Raw genomic sequence first — 11815 nt, 5'->3', positions numbered from 1 at the left:
ATAGATCCTCGGATGGTAATTGCATTGAAAATGTGAAGGCAGAGAAAGATAGAGAGATAAATGGTATTCTAGCAATTTGTTCGTGATTATATTAACATGGTGGCATAAGAGTTTGAACAAGATATCACTTCTGTGCTATCATCATGAATCATCTTCATTCATTTGCGATTGTCCTCGTTGGAAGGCAAGTATATGCAACAGCGCAGGTGAAAGCAGACAATGAAGCTAGAAGAAGTTAGCATGGAGCAGAGAACCGATAACTGAACTTGCTCACCAATAACGCAATTCATTACGTAGTAACCAAATTTCTCATTGAGCGTCCCAGCCAGGACAGGTCCAGCACACGATCCCAATACATAAGTGATACCAGATAGAGCAAGGGCTCGCGACTTACCACCACCAGGACCAAATGCCCCAGGGTGTTCCTTTGCCAGCTCTTTGGCAGCCATTGTAGCTTCAATGGCTCCTGCTGCGTTCAAAAACGTGGAGTTGAATCCAATAAAAACCATGGCTAACACATACAGAGCAGGTCCCCGGCTCTCGGTGTCTGCCCATGAAAACAGCCCACTCCCTGGAACGCCCAAAAGCCAGATTAACGGAGTCAATATGGCGTATCCATAAACAGTTGGTATCCGTGTCCCTATCCGGTCTTTCAACCAGCCCACAAATGGAGACATCACGAGACGGGGAGCTTGTAGGGCTGCGAATGTAAGCCCAGTTTGCATCCCACCCCATTGAAATGCATCACGGACATGTAGTGTGACTGTGGTATTAAATGCAGTGAATATGACCCCAAACATGAAACCGCACCACAGGCCGGCAGAGAAGTTGGGCTTGCTGAAAATGCATTTATAGAAGTTTGGTGTCGCCTTAGGAGGATCCTGGGTCTCGGGACCATCATAATGGTTGGAGATGCGCTGGGAAGAAAGAAGGGGTGAGTGCTCAGAAGGTGAGTCTTGTTTAATCGCAGGGTCTCTAGCAGTATCTTCAAAGTAGCATGTTAGAATCCAATAGACACTCAACGATCGGAGATAACATGCCTCTTTTCCCCGAGGAACTCTTCTCCACCATCAACAGACGAAAAGCAATATCGACACCGATGATCGCAAATGCTAAGGCCCATGCCATCCAGTACCCTGCCAGCTGGAACAAAACACCAGATAACATGGGGCCAGTAGAGCTACCCAGCGAGTTTGCCACAGATACCGCAGAATACACTTTCGCTGTATGTTGAATCGGAACTACATCTGCTAATGTCGAGAATCCCACGACCCACATGATACTATTGGCGAAAGCCTGCACGAACCGACTAATGAATAGCACGGCCACTGTACGGTGTGATTAGCTTCAAAATAAAACTTCTGCATAGAAGTGGCCAATTTATACATACAAGATGATGAGAATGCTGTCGCAATAGTACTGCTAAGGGCGATCACCAGCGCTGACATGAACCACTTGCGCTTCGAAGTAGACTGATCTGCAAAATGTGCTAACGGCAAACGAATACACACACTGACAGCTGCATTCTCAAACAATAACCATGTAGTCATGCTCTGTGTGCGGGAGGGGTCTAAGCTGATCCGATCTTCGAGCATATATGGAAGGATGGGGACAATGAAGCTGGCTAAAAATGTATCTGTGGTATGACGTAAATGTTAGCCCGGGAATCTTCAGTTCAGAATCAGTGAAGAGAGGCAACAGAAAATTACCTGTGAAGAGTGCCACGACCATTGTTGTGACGATAAACCACGCTGATGACCGCCAGCGAAGGCCCCATACTGAATCCGTAGATGGCATAGTCATGTCCCCAAATGAGGCAAATGATATAACCAACTTTAGTTGAGATAAAGTTTCCGAAATCTCTTTTGAACTTGTTGGAAACGGAAAGCGTTTTCAATGAGGAGCAAAGAAAAACACACCATTGCCTCCTTGCATGCATTTAGTCAATAGTGTCGGGTGACGCTGCAACCACCTTGAACATCACAATTGTGATCGTCAAATAGGGACTGTCAGTTTGTACAGTGGTGTTCACGATTAACTATATATACACATTCTCATTGTTTCTCAGCCCCAAATGCCAGGAAACACCAAGCTACAATACCTTCCTGACCAACCAAGTCTATACGATAAGGGTAATGCTTATCAAGCGGAAGCTGCTGCCGCAGTAGGCATACAATCATCAGGGTATAGTTTAGTCTGCGGGTAGCCGAGGTGTTTAGCGAGTGAGGACCGAGTACTCCCATCGAAGCTTCGATCAATTCTCTTGCCAGAATATGACTTGCTATCTGTCGCCTCTGGTTACAATGCAATCGCTACGTTCATAAAGAGACACTTTGAGTTATAATGAGATTAGTTCCTTTGAAATACCTAATATAAGGGCAGGATGTCTAGAAGAACGTAGCGCTGAGGATCTTGTCTATTTAGCAATGGTACTTCACCATCTTATTCTTTTTCGACACTGTATTGAGTAATCTGTTGCTTCGTTACATGATCCAGACAAAGCGGGGTTTTATTATGGTCATCTAAGTAATAGTTCGAGATCAATTATATTCTACCATATCCAGCATTGAATTGCAGGAATAAGATCGCACCGTACAAGACAAGCTCGTCTATTCAGGGGGTCGGATCCCAAAAATAAACATTCGCAGCCTTCTTCGCGTACTTGGAAGTCTGACTGACATATTTCTTCTTATCCAGGCGGCACGTTCCTCAATAGCGTTGAGAAGCTTGTTACATTTTCCGCCTGAATATGTCATAGTCTTTGCATGTCCAATCTAGAAACTTGTCCTTTTTGTTCATCTTTTGGGGCAAACGATTTTACTGACTTGATCGGACCACCAGAACATATTATCGCCTCCCTACATGCGTCATCGGCAGGAGCTTTTGCACAAGTCTGGGTCTCTGTCTTGCATCTTCTGTCGACACACTGATTTTTCTCATTTTTGTTGCATTCCCTGAGCATGACATACGTGGCTGGCGTAGAGCCTCACTTCAATGGTTTCTGGATACTCATGTTTTCTTTACATTGCAGAGATGCGGATAATGAAAAGGCTTTGCAATCAAGTTCACGATCGCATATGCTTTGGATATCTGTCTTGGGATCCAATGATCTGCCATCGAGAGGAGTAGCTTCCGAATTGAAAGCAATGGTGAAGGTGATAAATAAAACGCTCCAAGATTGTACCATTGTAACGGCAACGCGGTGGAGGCTGCTTTCTTTTGGTTCGAGGATCCGAAAAACGAGCAGATAAAAGGTCAAAGGAATGATCGATGTAGTTTGTCAGATTCTGATATAAGGAGCAGATTGGGACTGTAATCATCTGTAGGTAAGCGAGTATCTCAGGCGAGGAAACGCGAGCAATTGACATGTTTTAAACAATATAAGATAATCCAAAAGAATGATCCTATGTTGAGGGATCAACAGAAGTACCATTACAGATGAGCAGCCCTTGCATTGCTTGTACTACAGAATATCATGCTTGAAAATCCAATTTGCAAGTAGTATAGCCCGTTGTCCATTCAGTCGTCATGGTGGGATCCCGATTTCCAGATTGCTTTCTTCATCTAGCACCGCTTAGGATTCACCTATTTTCAATGATGTTAATGCTGGTTTCAGTGGAACGTCTAATGTCACAGGGGGAAGGTGAGACTCAGTCGCACATTTCCTCAAACGTATACATACATGGATGCACAGGTGAAAGCTAACAATGACCCAGCCTCGTCATAAACCCCAACTCCCGTCACAGGGACACAATAAAAACAGCTCTCTCGACCAAATACGAAGAAACATTCTTTCCACTGGACATCTTCACACTAAGCGAAAACTGCCAAAACATGGCCTGGGGGCGCGTGAAACAATGCAACGCAAATACTCTCCCACTGGTGGACCTCCTCAACAAACACGAATCCGTCGCAACAGTCCACCATCCATCCATAGCACCGACAGCATCAATATACGAAAGTCTCCGACGGAAAGGTGGAGGCTACGGTAACGTTCTGAGTATAATCTTCCACAACCCGGCCAGCGCGGAGCACTTTTATAATGTGCTAGATGCGTGCAAGGGGTCGAGCTTTGGGACAAATTTTACGCTGGTTATTCCTTATGTTCAGTTGGCGAATTATTGGAATCGGGAGAAGGTTCCTAAGTATGGGGTGCCACAGCATATTTTGCGGATGAGTGTTGGGTTGGAGGATTGTGAGCAATTAGTTGACACTGTCGCAAAGGCGTTGAAGGGGGTGGAACTTCTTGAGGGTAATTCTGTTTAGCTGGTATATATTGAGAAGTTATTGTCAGTTATACTTTGGTGCGGAATATTGGCACATCCTCCGCTCTCTTTTTTCATCTCTTCATACAGTACTAAGTATTGGTTTTTCCTGCGCATGTGTAGCAATCAAGCTTATCACTCAGTATTCTGTTGTATGTAAATATGTGTTGATGTAGACGTTTAGGTTAGCACGACTAATAGCCCGTGATGCAGCCTTACGTCTATCAGATTGTGGCCTCAGGCCGCACTACACACGGATTTCCGCATTGGGCTTGGCTTCAATTGCCGAATGCGGTAGGGATCTCCGGTTGCGATAGTCCTCGACTTTGCCTTTGCCTCTCGGGCACAGACCTGACATTCAATCTACTTGTACTTCATACCCTTAATAAGTTTCTCTTGTGACTTGCATTGCTGTTCAAACGTCTAGCGAACAGGCACTGATGCATCGTCTCTGCTGATCACCCCGCTCCTCCCCCACCTCACAGTCGCGACTGTCGTCATCTCCGAGACGGCCAATTTCGCTGCCTCTGAACGCCCGACCTATTTTAATCTGGGTCCCACGCCTTTTTATTGTGGCGCGGGGCACCAAATCGAACAGGTCTTGCGTGGTTGTTTCACTCTTATCTTGGCACCCGGCTGACTGGTAACTGGAGCTCTTTATCACAGATTACTTTTCTTCCTCTTTCAACGTTCCTCTTCCCTCTCAACCCGCTCTCATGCCTCTCACTGTCCTCTCCCGATCGCAGCTTCGCACTCTGCTGCAGTCCCTCTCCCGCGACGAAGTCGTCGATCTACAGCGCAACCTCGCCGAAGCCCTACGCGAATACTCCAGCGGATCCCAGGATAAGGGTTGCTCGGCGGCTTACCAGCCCCAGAGAACTGCTATCACCCGTCACAATGGCTGTACAACACTCTTCATGCCCGCTACCACGGGCCATACAATTGGCATCAAAATGATTTCCCTGCAGGACGGGGCTGTTGCCGGTTGTGCTGTTGAACGCGACGCCATGGAAGCCCAGGAACTAGAGCAGGCCTTGTCCCGGAAGCGGGGTTCTTTCCGTAACTCGGTGGCCTCGCTTTCCTCTGATCTGAGTGACTTGTCTGTCGGATCTTCCCAAGAGGACAAGGAAGACCAGGACGACGACAACTCAGTCAGCCCTTCTGTCACTACCGGCAGCAGCGCGGACAGCTCAACCCTTCTCACTGGATGTGTCAACCAACAAAATGTGACCGGCAGCATTTCCACAACGCTTGGCGCTTGGCCGGGCGTAGGCACTCGTGACACATCGCCTCGCGGCAGTGTGACGCTGCTGGACGGCGACAGTCAGCCTTTTGCTTTGATCAACGTTCATGAATTGACAGCGTTCCGCACGGCCTTGGCATCGCTGATGATGTTCAACAAGCGCAAGAAGGTGCGCACCCTTCTGGTGTTCGGCGCAGGTACTCAAGCCTATTGGCATATCCGCTTGGCACTTGTTCTCCGCGGCGAGGACATTCGCCGAGTGTACATTGTGAACCGTTCCTTTGACCGTGCCGCCGAGCTTTTGCGTGACATCTACTCGCCTGAAAACGCCGAATGGCGCCGAGACATCAAGTTCTCAGCAATGAGTAGCGAGTTCGGCGAGTACAGCCGTATACTGAAGGAGCATGTGCGCAAGGCCGACGCGATCTTCTGCTGCACTCCCTCTCCCGAGCCGCTCTTCCCTGCGGAGTTCCTCACCTCGCGCGAGGGCCGCCAAAAGGGCCGCTTGATCTGTGCGATTGGGTCGTACAAGGCTCACATGGCCGAGATTCACCCCGATATCCTCCGGGACGAGGTCAATGTGCAGCCGCCGCATCGCCACTTCCACAAGCACATCCACCGCAGTGGTGTGATCGTAGTTGACAGTCTCGACGCAGCCGTCAAGGAAGCGGGCGAAATCATCCAAGCCGGAATCAAACCGAACCAAGTGGTTGAACTGGGTGAATTGCTTATGGTCCGTGATGCTACGCGGCAGGCCGAGACCGTGGATGATGAAAAGAGCTTGCGCGAGTGGTCGCAACGCGGTAATGTGATCTACAAATCGGTTGGTCTTGGATTGATGGATCTGGTCACCGGCGGAGATTTGGTGCGCTTGGCGCGGGAGCGGAAGCTGGGAACCACAGTGGAGGACTTTTAATGCGTAGAATACCCTTTGCATGCTTTACTTCATGTTTATTGGTCTAGAGAGTGGTCTGCCAAGAACTCTCAAGCCGTCGGGAGAATAGCGCCCAAGCTACCTAGAAAATGAAATGGAAAAATACGAAAAAAACCACAAAACTGGGAAATAGCAAAATAGCCCAATAGAATAGAAATGAGTAGTGAAAATTACTAGTTGTGAGGTGCAGCTCCGCGTGGGCCGATGCTATGCGTCATCCAAAGCCAAGGTCGGACAAAGTTGACTAGTTGACTACACTGGACTGGACTGTGGACTATTATTCTCCTCTCCCACTCTCCTTGTTCACATTACGAATTCAATCCTTAGTACTGGAGAGCGATCATCATCTTTTTCCCTGCCAATTCCCGCAAGTGAGGGGCCAAAGCCAAAGGGATAAAAGTCAACGTCAACCTTTTCCGTGTTCATAAGTCTTTTCTCTTTCTCTCTGAATCACCTCGCCATGCGATACACCACCTGCAACTTGCCCAATGGCCTCACCTTCACTGTCTCGCCAGTCTTTGGTGGGGTAACATTTAAATCCACCGACTTCAACGTCCAACAGAACCCCACCTTTCCACCGGGCTGGACGATTATCATACACACTGAAAAGCCCAAAGATGGTGTCAAACCTCCCCCAAGCTCGGACAGTGAGCGCGTTAATGATGACGATAACATTACCCGCTTCACCATCCCCACCTTGAACCGCGATTCGCTCTACATCTCGTATATAGTCAACCCGCCCTCTAGTGACTTCAAACCTGTCACGTCGCCCACGCGCCAGATTGCCATGATGCTGTGGGCGACCATGTGGTGGTATTTCCACGAACCTGAGCCAGACCTGCACCTCGAGACGACGGCGTCAAGTTTGACGCCCCACGGCGGACGGCCAAAGGGCGAATGGCGCATTAATATCAAGCGCGAGGGCATCTTCAAAGGCCGGAACTTGCTCCAGAAGCTCGAGCGAATGGGTTTAATAGCCACCGAGGACTCCTCGGTAGGTCTGCAGCCGATTGAAACAAGGGACTCAAGCAGCTGGTCCAACATGTTCGTCAGCCGCCGGAGCTTCTGGCAGCTCGATCCGCGTCTTTTCCTCTTTACTCTGACGCCACGCGCCGCCGGCCCTCCATCTCCGTCGTTGTCACCATACCACTCACGACAAGGATCCCCAGCCCCGGACGGCCTGTCATGCCCAACAACACTAGGGCCAACAGAGGCAACATTCCACACAGCAAATGTAGGCGCGTTCACCTCCGCAGGCCCCTTCAATTCAGGAAGCCACCTGCCAACATACTACCCGCCCGCCCCAACCCAGTACACCTTCACGCACGGCGTGCGGCATCCCGTGCGCCCGAAACCACCGCACCAGGGCGAGGTCTTCTACGTACGGTACATCCCAAGCGTGAGCCAGTACCTCTCATTCCGAATCCCATTTGTGCCCATGACAAAACCAACTTCGATCCCGGGCTCGAGCAGTGGCGGTGGCAGTGGGAGTGGTAGTCGACCCGGAACACCGGTTACATCCGCTGTCACGAGTATCGAGCAGCATCTCTGCGAGAATGTCTCCTCAGATGTGGATACCTTGCACAGATGGATGAATGTCCCGCGCGTAGAGGCGATGTGGTCAGAAGGCGGACCGAAGGCTGCACAGGAGAAATTCCTACTTGCGAATTTGACGAGCCGGCATAAATTCCCTGTTATTGGATGCTGGGACGGGAAGCCCTTTGGGTATTTCGAGATCTATTGGGTGAAGGAGGATCCGCTGGGCAGGTTGCTGGACCGGGTTGATAACTATGATCGGGGTATTCATCTGCTTGTTGGCGAGCAGGAGTTCCGTGGTGCGCATCGGGTTGCTATTTGGTTGAGTGCTTTGGTGCATCATTGTTTCCTGGCTGATATGCGCACCGAGGCTGTTGTTTTGGAGCCCAGGGTTGATAATCTCAAGTATGTGTCCCTGTTCCCCCTCTTCCCCTCTCCCCCAGCTTCGTATTCGCGTACTGACATCTCTTACAGACTCATCAATTACCTCCAGGAAGCTGGCTTCTATAAAGAAGGTGAGGTTAGCTTCCCGCATAAGCAGTCTGCCGTTATGAAGATTAAGCGCGAGTTCTGGGAAGCGCCTGTTCTTTAGATCGTCGCTTTAATGAGACAATTACAAGTAACGAATAATCAGCAGTTTTGTCTGCATCTATCTTCTTGCCATCACTTCACTTGATCACAGTGGACATCTTAGATATTTGGATTGCTAGTGACTGCTGGCGATAGCATGGAACACTACCAATAGAAACCCATGTATACTTTTGGTAGGGGTAAGTTATAACATGCCTTGGAGTAGTGATAATACCAAGGTACTTGTCTTTCAATTCTCAGCATCTCTTCTAACCCCTTTCAAACAGCTGTAACCCTATGATAAATCCCATTTTACGTATAACGTCGGCTACGGATATAAATCGAAACATCGGCATCAACCACCGAACCCCTCGGGAGCCTCACCCGAGATCCGTGACTCAAAAGATATACAAACCAAACCCCTCCCCCAAACCTCCAATTGTCCCTCAATTCACTCCAAAAAACCTACTGCAAACCCAAAAGACCAAGAACAATGGCCACAGAGCAAACCCTCGGCTTTATCGGATGCGGTAAGTAACCACACCCATCTATACACACCAACCCCAACCAAAATCTAACAAACAACAGGAAACATGGGTGGAGCCGTCCTAAACGGCATCCTAACCTCCGCATTCCCAGCCAACAGTCAACAACAAGACGTCTCGACAAGACAACCAATAACCAACTTCAAAGCTGGCACAAAAACCGCCTCCTCAGCCCAACGGCTTCAATCCACAATCCCCAGCCACAACACAGACCAAGTAGAAATCCTCTGGGGAGAAAACGTGCGCACCATGCAAGAATCAAACGTCATCATCCTAGGCTGCAAACCGTTCATGGCGGAAGAAGTCCTAGGCGCCAAGGGCGTACGGGAAGCGCTAGCTGGGAAATTGGTTATCAGCATGTTAGCCGGACAAAGTGTTGAGAAATTGCTGAGGATTATCAGAAGCTCTGCAACTGAAAATGAAACTGAGACTGAGACGGTTGATCCGATAATCATGAAAGCAATCCCGAATATGGGCGCGCAATTTCGTGAGTCGATGACTATCCTCGAAGAACCGGCCTCGAATGTCCCTGCTTCAATGGTCGAAACGACGGAGTGGATTTTCAAACAGGTTGGTATGATTAAATACCTACCGGCCAGTTTGACGGGGCTGGGGTCAGTCCTTGTTGGAGCGACGTTGGCGGCGTTGACGCTTCCCATCGAGGGATTACTGGATGGGTGTGTGGCGGAGGGATTGAAACGGGGCGATGCGATGGAGATTGTGTTGCAGGGGATTCGGGGGCTTTCTGCTTCGTTGGAGGCTGGGACGCATCCGGCTGTGTTGAGGGAGAGTATTTCTTCGCCGAGGGGGTGTACTATTCAGGCACTTTTGAGTCTTGAGAGAGCTGGTGCTCGGAGTGATTTTGCTGAGGCTATGGTTGCGGGGAACAAGCATTTGAGGGAGAAGATGTAAGGGAAGGAGATGGGCATTATCGTTGGATTGCATTGATATGTTAAATAGGAAAGAATATACAGCCAGTGTATACAGTGTGTGAACAGTGCCCCGAGGGCTATATAAGATCATCTGCACTTGAACTCGAACTCCAGATCCATTTGTACCGTTTCCAATTTGTTCATCCCCAAATATCATCATCACCCTTGACCAGATCATCCTCGTTCAATACTTGAAGGCCATTACTGCGCTCTTCTCGCTTACGCTGGCGCTTAGTCACTGTGCGTCCTGGTGTGAAGGGGGTTACAGGAGTGAAGGGCATGTATGGGCTGTATGGCGTGGCCATGCCGGTGACCGGGCCCGCGCGGGTCTTCATGGGCCGTTCCAAGATGGTAGTCTTGGTTGCCGGAGCACTTTGCGGTGGGTAGGCCTCACGGAAAGGAAGAGACGATGAAGGCGACGCCGTAGCTAAGCTCAGAGGCGCAGGTGCTGGTGCACGAGCACGCCCAGGGGCAGGCTTGATTGGACTGAGCATTGACTGTCGGGTCACAGGCTGTTGGCTCGCCGGGTGCTGGCTGGGCACCACTGGTGGAGGACCGGGATTATAGATCCGCGGCGAGAGGGGCGGGTTATCAAACTCATAGGCTCGGGGTGTAGCCGCAGCCGGCGAAGCCATTGGGGATGATATGGCCATTTTGCGGAGGGCCAGACGTGGGGAGCGCACCTTGCTCGGATCTGGATTCGCGCGGGAGCCCGAGTTGAAGAGTTTTGACAGGCGGGAACTGTTGAATCCCTTTGTCGGGGATTTCAACGGCGCTAGAGAGTTATCAGAGCCATGGGAGCCACGATCCGTGAATGGATTTGTGAGCTGGCTGTCCGGGGACTGGGCATAAAACTCTGGTTCCTTCCCGGACACATCGGGGGCTGAGGCCTTTTTGGCATCGTGCTCCATGACAGCAGCATACAGCATCTCCATCTCATCCTGGGCTCGCTGTCGGTCGGTGGCGACGATAGACTCGTCGACGGTCAACATGCTGCCGTTGACAGAAGGTTGAGAAGGTCTGGTACTCCTGTTCAATGAACCCCAGGACTTGAACCCACTTGATTTGGGACTGGGAAGATTGTGTGACATAGGAGAAACTGGGCTGGGATCCATGCTGACAGGCGGTCTGGCAGGCTTCAGCATCTCCATATGCAGTGTATAGTTGGAGGACTGGACTGTCCGACGTAGACGACGTCCGACAAACAGAAGCAGAGCTAGGATGACAGCAACGAAGATCACGTAGGCGCCAGCAATACTCCCAATCTGAATTGCGAGGAGTGGTTTGTCCACGATGCGAGGAGCATCCGGTTGGGCACGTTGGATCTTTTGAACCCCGAAGACCGGGGTGATATGCAGGGTTAGAAAAGACACACGCAAAAAGAAGGCAACCGGGGAGGGAGTCATTTCCGGCGCCTGTGTGATTTATAAAAGAGGAGAGAAAAGGAAACAAAATTATGAGAAGGTGCAGTCACTTTTGATCGACATGTCGAAGCAGCAGACGAATCTCACTCGAGAGATTGAGGTGATACATGTTCCTCTGTGATGGGGGCGGCAGGGGAGGGGTTTCGTATAAGAGAAGCTTATAGGATGTGACGAAGTGAAGAGCCGTCAAGAATTGTCGAGTTTGCGCCTGTCGTTGGTCACAAATACGCGCCCTCATGCACGATCGTCACTTGGCGGCGGCCACTCACAGAGCAGCTGAGGGGCTTGGCGAAGATCAGGTGAGCTCTATACTTCACCTCTATCAACATCATCTATTAACATCAACATTCAGGGCTTCACCTCAGA

The 11815-nt window shown here is 50.0% G+C and overlaps 5 protein-coding genes across 5 annotated transcripts; 3 read left to right on the top strand and 2 right to left on the bottom strand.

Annotated features, from left to right (window-relative positions):
• Positions 1 to 60: 60 nt before the first annotated feature.
• Positions 61 to 1823, bottom strand: N7446_003192 (uncharacterized protein). Its single transcript, XM_058511941.1, has 5 exons — positions 1710 to 1823; positions 1391 to 1636; positions 1059 to 1328; positions 275 to 985; positions 61 to 225 (listed from the first exon to the last, which is right to left on the bottom strand). The coding sequence occupies exons 1-5, from the start codon at positions 1801 to 1803 to the stop codon at positions 155 to 157; spliced, it is 1392 nt and encodes a 463-aa protein (XP_058377477.1). The 5' UTR covers positions 1804 to 1823; the 3' UTR covers positions 61 to 154.
• Positions 1824 to 4981: 3158 nt separating this feature from the next.
• N7446_003191 (putative proline utilization protein PrnX-like) lies at positions 4982 to 6424 on the top strand (the record flags this gene model as incomplete). The annotated part of the gene is made up of 1 exon (XM_058511940.1): positions 4982 to 6424. One exon carries the CDS (start codon positions 4982 to 4984, stop codon positions 6422 to 6424), a length of 1443 nt encoding a protein of 480 aa, XP_058377476.1.
• A 478-nt stretch (positions 6425 to 6902) lies between these two features.
• N7446_003190 (GNAT family N-acetyltransferase) lies at positions 6903 to 8570 on the top strand (the record flags this gene model as incomplete). The annotated part of the gene is made up of 2 exons (XM_058511939.1): positions 6903 to 8383; positions 8453 to 8570. The coding sequence occupies 2 exons, from the start codon at positions 6903 to 6905 to the stop codon at positions 8568 to 8570; spliced, it is 1599 nt and encodes a 532-aa protein (XP_058377475.1).
• A 471-nt stretch (positions 8571 to 9041) lies between these two features.
• Positions 9042 to 10005, top strand: N7446_003189 (pyrroline-5-carboxylate reductase; the record flags this gene model as incomplete). Its single annotated transcript, XM_058511938.1, has 2 exons — positions 9042 to 9078; positions 9137 to 10005. The coding sequence occupies 2 exons, from the start codon at positions 9042 to 9044 to the stop codon at positions 10003 to 10005; spliced, it is 906 nt and encodes a 301-aa protein (XP_058377474.1).
• A 160-nt stretch (positions 10006 to 10165) lies between these two features.
• Positions 10166 to 11431, bottom strand: N7446_003188 (uncharacterized protein; the record flags this gene model as incomplete). The annotated part of the gene is made up of 1 exon (XM_058511937.1): positions 10166 to 11431. One exon carries the CDS (start codon positions 11429 to 11431, stop codon positions 10166 to 10168), a length of 1266 nt encoding a protein of 421 aa, XP_058377473.1.
• Between the last annotated feature and the right edge of the window lie 384 nt (positions 11432 to 11815).

Source organism: Penicillium canescens (assembly GCF_028828765.1).
Source record: "Penicillium canescens strain IBT 15451 chromosome Unknown utg000002l_segment0_segment0, whole genome shotgun sequence".
Classification (NCBI taxonomy): Eukaryota; Fungi; Ascomycota; class Eurotiomycetes; order Eurotiales; family Aspergillaceae; genus Penicillium; species Penicillium canescens.
Note: the sequence above shows the minus strand (reverse complement) of the source record. Positions and strands in the feature narration are given on the sequence as shown.

Coding starts and splice junctions, on each gene's coding strand:
- N7446_003192 (XM_058511941.1), bottom strand. CDS start 1,803: ATGACTATGCCATCTACGGATTCAGTATGGGGCCTTCGCTGGCGGTCA. Junction 1,329..1,390: donor GACAGCATTCTCATCATCTT/GTATGTATAAAT, acceptor CACACCGTACAG/TGGCCGTGCTATTCATTAGT. Junction 226..274: donor CGTAATGAATTGCGTTATTG/GTGAGCAAGTTC, acceptor AACTTCTTCTAG/CTTCATTGTCTGCTTTCACC.